This window comes from Egretta garzetta, unplaced genomic scaffold (genome assembly GCF_000687185.1).
Source record: "Egretta garzetta isolate BGI_Z169 unplaced genomic scaffold, ASM68718v1 scaffold1802, whole genome shotgun sequence".
NCBI lineage: Eukaryota > Metazoa > Chordata > Aves > Pelecaniformes > Ardeidae > Egretta > Egretta garzetta.
In genome coordinates this window covers 15671-22285 of record NW_009258851.1, presented here as the reverse complement: position 1 = coordinate 22285, position 6615 = coordinate 15671, and the positions used below count along the sequence as shown (strand labels likewise).

General features: G+C 51.0%; 1 protein-coding gene across 1 annotated transcript in view; it reads left to right on the top strand.

Annotated features, from left to right (window-relative positions):
• CCNT1 (cyclin T1) overlaps nucleotides 1-6615 on the top strand; it is an 8773-nt gene that overhangs the window by 725 nt on the left and 1433 nt on the right. Inside the window, exons 3-8 of the mRNA XM_035889426.1 lie at nucleotides 739-799; nucleotides 2173-2235; nucleotides 2601-2646; nucleotides 4973-5136; nucleotides 5491-5561; nucleotides 5966-6607. Of these exons, the coding sequence (XP_035745319.1) occupies nucleotides 739-799; nucleotides 2173-2235; nucleotides 2601-2646; nucleotides 4973-5136; nucleotides 5491-5561; nucleotides 5966-6607 (1047 nt within the window). The remainder of the gene's footprint in view (nucleotides 1-738; nucleotides 800-2172; nucleotides 2236-2600; nucleotides 2647-4972; nucleotides 5137-5490; nucleotides 5562-5965; nucleotides 6608-6615) is intronic.

Sequence of the window (6615 nt, the reverse complement as noted above, 5' to 3'; positions counted from 1 at the left end):
TCCTAGGATGGTCAGTGACAGCTTTTCAATTTGACTGCTCTTACGCTACTGAGAGCTTTTTGGCTTCTGTACAGCAGAAGGCTTTTCTTTCCTGCTCTGTGGCAACTTCTCTTCTGTTCTCCTCTGCTGTGCTGCTGAAAATGTGACTCGGATGTTTGCCGTATAACAATGTCTGCGTGAAAAGCTTCTGAGGAGGGCATGGATGTTGGCTGCTGCTGCGATTGAGTAGTATCTGTGGCAGAGCAGAAGGTGGTGTGCACGGTTGGGTCTGTTCTGTCCCCACACGTTTAACGGTGATTTTATTAAAAACGTTGCTGGTTCCCCATCTCTTGAGACAGCCCGTCTTACCTGGAACTGAGCAGCCAACCCTGCTGAAAAGGGGCAGCTTTATCCAGGAAAGCTTAAGGAATAATAATAATAATAATAAAAAAGCAGCTAATTCCTCTCCTGTACTGCTCATATAGCCATCCCATGCAGTGCGAGGGACCAGGACTGAGAGGGCCACTGTGGATCGCGAAGCAGCCACCCCCTAGCAGAAGCACTAGCGGGGGAGCGGGTCCACCCCAGCACTCTGCTTTCTCTTTTCTGGCGGGGAATCTGTGCCAGTTCCCCCAGTGCAGATCGGCATAAAGATTCCCCTTTGCTATTTTTGCCTCCCTGAGAAAAGGGTGTTAGAAATGTGCAGGCTTTATACGGAGTGCCTCATCGTGAGTAACTTGCCTGTCCTCTCAACCCCAGGCTTACCTGCAACAAGCCCAAGACCTGGTCATTCTAGAGAGCATAATACTGCAAACCCTGGGTAAGTTTTTCAAAGCGGACGGGCTGCCACACGAATCCCAGACCCAGGAGTGTTCCGCAGAGCGGAGAGCCTAACCGCACAGTCTTCTCCACAGCTGGAGGGCAGATGTACAGCTGGCCAGTGGGAGAGCAAGAGCCCAGGCAACAAACTCTATTTTTCACACCCACTCCTTCTGTTTTCCTTTAACATCCGTTTTTTCAGGTGTAACTTGTGTCAGGCTCAGAGAAATTAAAGTGTGGAAGTGTGGCTCGTCTCTTCCCCCCCCTCCCCAACAGGTTTTGTACCGCTTGGATGCCGGTCGCTGTCTTCTGTTGTGCTGTTGAACTGGATGATGCTCTAGTCCTGTGGTCAGGAAGCAGTTTGCCCTGAGAGATGTCTAACAAAACCTGGGTTGAAAGTTAATATTTTGATCAGATAGCTGAACATGGGGGCGGGGGGGGAAGAAACAGCAACAGGTTTTTGGGGGGTTTCTTGAAAGTAGAAGCCGGAGCCTATGTTTAGGGCTGCGGCTGTTGGATCTGGTATCCCATTCCTTTCTAAAATGTACTGTTAAAACGTGTTTTTACTAACGTAACGTTCCCTTTCAGAGACAGTTTGTAGGTAGCGTTCCACTCCAAAATACTGAGTGCTTTTGTTATTTCTGGCTTGGTTCAGAGTGAGTGCCACCAGTCCCTCCCTTGCGAGGGGACAGGAGGGGCAGGGGTGGCCACGAGTTGCAGGCACTGGTCTGGCAAGCCAGTGGCTAAACTGCGAGCCCAGTTCTGCAAAAACTTGGTTTTCCAGTTGCCTTTTTTTAATGTCCCGGTTCTTCTAGAATGTTCTGCATGGGATGAACCAAATCTGTTGCACACATGGACCGGTTGGAATTTTTTTTTCTTCATCTTTAAAACATAATGCCCAAACTGAATAGGAAACTGAAGCGAGGATTAAGTTCAGTTGTCTTTAGTGCTGCAGGCTCCTTCAAAGGGAAAATGTCTGCTTCCTCTTAGCTTTTTGGGTGACAGAAATTCCTTTGAGCAGATGCCATTGTCTTCTCCTTCCTCCCAGCTGCTGTAAGAGGCTTTGTCCTGCTATTTTTAAAATCCTTAATAGTTGTTTTGTTTTCAGTGAGGTCTTTTCAAGCGCAGAAGTCATTTAGCTGCTTGGAGGTCTGGCAGCAGCAGTGACCTTCGGGTTTTGTGACTGGAGAACTTGAGTCTTCTGGATACAGGAAAACAGGCTCCTCTATTCCTGCTTGCCTCCGAGCAGAGAGCAGGGGCTGTAGGAGGGAAGGGGAGAAGGCCTTGTCCCCCAGGAGCAGGAAACGTGAGGTTCGTAGATCCGTGGGGGTGTGCCGCTGGTTTTCTGATGGCCGTATGTCTGTGTTCTTCCAGGTTTTGAGATCACTATTGACCACCCTCATACCCACGTGGTGAAGTGCACACAGCTAGTGCGAGGTAAGCGGTGTCAGACGTCGGGTGCTTGTGGCATCTCTGCCGTGTAACCGCAGCCTGATAGAGAAGAGCTGTGAAAATAACGTGGCGGTGTTTAGCTGGGATTGCCCGAGAACATGCTTGCAGTCCGTCTCTGATAACCGTAACGAATGTCAAAACAGAGGCAGTTGCAAATGACTGATGTGATGTTGTGGCTCTGCTGAATCACGCAAAGCTTTCTATGTACAGTAATTTCTAAAATCGTTTTAGCTGTGGTGTAGGGTTAGCCAAACCGTGGTGGCGAGAGGCCCCTGGTTCTTGTGCTAAAGTGGAGTAATGTTTGTCAGGGCATGCAGACTAACGCCCTACTTTTTCCTGTTCTCTTTCAGCCAGCAAGGACTTGGCGCAAACTTCCTATTTCATGGCTACCAACAGGTTATTATTTTTCAATTGATTCGTATTTGACAGAGGGTCTTATCTGGAGGAGATGTGCTACTGGTGACCCCTGGGGCGTTGGTCAGCCTATGAGCAACTGGGGATCGCTCAGTTTAGTTCAGGAAGAGCAGGAATCCTTTTTCCTTGCTAGCTGCTGGTCAAAAGCAGCTGCAGAATTGGCCATATAAGCGAGGCAGACGGGATGCTCAGGATCTTCACTACTGGTTTTTTTTTTTTTTTATGGGGAGTTAGACAGTTGTGAAAGTTAAAACAAACCCCCAGACCACGAAGGCAGACTTGAAAGGAATAGATCAGTTCTTACGTTCTTAGTACCTAGGTGTCAGAGTTTTCACTGAACTAGGTGCTCTGCAAATTGCCAACAAATACGGTCTGTACCCCAAAGAAAGCTGGTCTAGAGTTTTATAAAGGGAGAAAAAGGGCAGTTGCATGCAGGCGTGAGGCATTGCAAGAGAAAATGATAGCCCTGGCTGGCCTGCGTGACCCGACAGACAGTGTATAAGTGGAGTCTGGGAAATGAAAAAAGCCCCTGTTTTTTTTTTTTTTTTCACCTTGAGAAGCCTGGGTAGTTTTGTCACTAGATTTTCACTGCAAGGCTGATACCAGCCCTCGTGTTGGGACCGCTGACATCTGGGTTTTTTTAAATTTAATCACCTGGATTACCAGCTTCGGGCAAATCACGGACTTAATGTTTGGAACAGGCCAGGTTGTGGACACGGGAGATCTTGTGGTTTTGTGAAAGAGCTTGCAGAAGTGAAAAGATGGGAGAACAAGATGGTTTGGGTACTAGCACAGGTGAAGCTGCAGAGTTGGAGAACGCTTCCGAGCCCTGGCCAAGCTGGGAATGTGCGTGGCCTTGGGCGAGTCGTTTCTCTCCTCTCTGCCTGTCAGAGGTGTTACCTGCTCACCTCCACAGCGCGCTGGCAGAATTGTTTGTTGCAGGTGCTCTGTAGCTCCAAAGGGCACCGTGTGGGTGTCCTGCATAAACGAGCGTAAAGGGAAGGTGGTGTTAGTAATGTGCAGGTAAACGCAGCCTCGAAACGTGTTTTATCCCTGCAGCAGTAATTGCAAAACCAAGGAATTACAAGTTAAGGTTGTACTTGAAAGAAATCCAGGCAGGAAGTAAGAAATGTGGCCAGGCAGCCTCAATTTTGCCTTAAAGTGATGCCATGAAATGCCTGATTAAGGTGCTTAAGTGATGAACTGGATTTATCGGGCGTAGCTATGGATGTTTAACTTCTATTTCCTTCTGGTGTCATTTGTGGGGCAGAGTTAAGGCTCTCTGTGCACCTCAACTTTGCTTCTTACCTTGGCAGACTGGAGAAAGGCTCTGAATTTCCTGGGTTTGGCTTCGTGGTGTATGGATAAATACAGTACCCGTGAAATGGCTTCAGACTTTTTGGCTCTAGATGCGTATCTCCGCGTTGCATTGATGGAAAAATGTTTAAGTAACCTGAGCGTGGCGAAGAAATGCAGATAATGCCATCCTGCAGCTGCACGTAGATGCTCAGTGGCGCCGTTCCCATCAAGCGCTCTTTGAAAGGGCCGATTCACGAGTGTGACAGTGGGTAAATCCTGCACTCGGCTTGCTGTCACGGTTTCTGAGGCTCAGAGGACCTGGCGTTCCTGCAGGTCGAGAGTAGGATGCTTGCTTAGCCCGTTGGTTCTGTTCTCAGTGCTACCTAGACCTCCCAGTGCTGACATCTGAGCTATCGTGCGGCAGATTAATTTACTAATGAAAATGCTTGATAAGTGGCCAGGCTCCCTTTTAGGCGCTCTCGAGTCACTCCAGCATGTCCTATTCACAGCCGAAGCTTCAGTGCTTTTCCTAAAAATCATTTGGGAAAGACCAGACCCTTCCTAAAAGCCGGAGAGGGCCAGTTTGCTCCTTGAATGCCATCCCAGGAGTTGCACCTGGAAGTGTCTCGGTTCCTTCTCAGCTTGAGCAGAGCCCGCAGCAGAGGTGGGGGCTGGCAGGTCACCCAGCCCCTCGCTTCCTCCCTCGGAGGAGGGCTTGAGCGGGGTGGCAGCGTGCCTCGCTGCTCCTGCCTGAGCTGCAGAGCCTTGAGCTGACAGAATTGCCTGGACCCAAATTATCTGCAGCAGAACAGGGAAGGAACAAGCAAATCGGTGGAGCGGGATAGAGACGCCTGTAACAGTAGGGTTGTACTGGGGGAGGAATGGCAGGGACTTCCCCCACCACGTCCACCTCTTGCACAGCGTCTGTTCAGTGGGCGATTGCGAGTGCTGAAGTTCAGGCTTGGGAGTTCATGGCTTTTTGTTTCTCTCTCCCTGCTGGTGACGTCAGCCTGCACCTGACCACCTTCAGCCTGCAGTACACCCCTCCCGTTGTGGCCTGCGTCTGTATCCACCTGGCTTGTAAGTGGTCCAACTGGGAGATCCCAGTCTCCACGGACGGGAAGCACTGGTGGGAATACGTTGATGGCACTGTAACTCTGGAGCTCTTAGATGGTAAGTTTTGGAGCGAGGTTCCCCCCCAAAGGCTCTTACATTATTTTGGCATCTCTGTTCCTGGGTCTGCCGTTCAAACGCGGCCGCCGGCCGGTTCATGGACTCCAGGACTTCAGGTCTTGCCAAGGTTTCCAGTGCAGCAGCAGCTTCTATGGTACAACAGAGATGGCAAAAGGCGCACAGTGAGATGAGTTTAAATGTGGTCAGTGATACTAGTTCTCAGTATTTCCCCTCCTGGAGTAGCTCCATCTCACCAGTAGCTCCACTCATCAATAAGTAGGGGGTTGCCTTGATGGATTAGTCTTAGTCTGCTTGCCTCTGACCCTCTTGCTTGGGTTTGTGTTTCCTCTGCAGAACTGACTCATGAATTTCTGCAGATCCTTGAGAAAACTCCCAACCGGCTTAAACGTATCCGGAACTGGCGGGTAAGAATCTGCGCTGGACCGCGGGTGCTTGCAGGAGAACGCGGGCTCTGATTTCTTCTGTGTGCATGAGGCCGTGTGGCACCTCTGGCGTTAAAATACGAGACGGGATCTGAAGGGCATGCGTGGGGGGAAGTCTGAACACTGTATGCCTGCAAAATGTCGCTTCAGCGCTTGAGTTCGTCTGTTCTGCGTTAACGCTGTAGAGACCTCGGTTTTTCAACTGCTCTAGCAACCCCACTTGCAAGTGGTTGGGTCTTTTCCCACAAGGAAAGTGGGATCAAAGTTGTGGGGCAAAGTGGATCCGTCTTGAAATGAGAGCTTGTGCTGTACCGGGTGGGCTGCTTGCATCAAACCAGCTCCAGTGACAGCCCAAAGGAAATGACCAGTCGCTGCTTTTATTCCAGGCCACTCAAGCAGCCACGAAGTCAAAGGCTGACGACCACGGTGAAGACGAGAGCCTGTCAGAGCAGACGATCCTCAACATGATTTCCCGGAACAATAGTTCGGACATGAACATCGCTGGGTTAATGAGCATGTCAACATCCTCGACCGCTGGAGCAGGGCCTTCTCTGCCGGCCACGGCGGACTCACCCAGCGACCAGAGCAGTGCGGATATGTCCCAGCCTGGGCACTGGCTGTCCCAGCATCCTCCACCCAAGCTGGAGACTGGCCAGAGTCACAGGACTAACGAAAGCTCGTCGGCTGCTGAGCATCCCTTGAAGCAAGATGGCGCTGGTTATCAGAAGCAGAGCGGCAAGAACGCCCCGTCGGCCAAAGTGTCGCTCAAGGAGTACCGGGCCAAGCATGCCGAGGAGCTGGCGGCGCAGAAGCGGCAGCTGGAGAACATGGAGGCCAACGTGCGGTCTCAGTACGCTTACGCCGCGCAGAATCTCCTGGTCCAGCAGCAGCGGGAGAGGGAAGTCCAGCAGGACAGCAACCCCTCTCCAATCATCCTGAAAATCCCCATCGGCGGCCCGGAGAACCCCGAGCGCCCTCCCGGCCCTGAAAAGATTGACAAAGCCTCGGCTCTGAAGCTGAGGATTCCGGTGGCGGG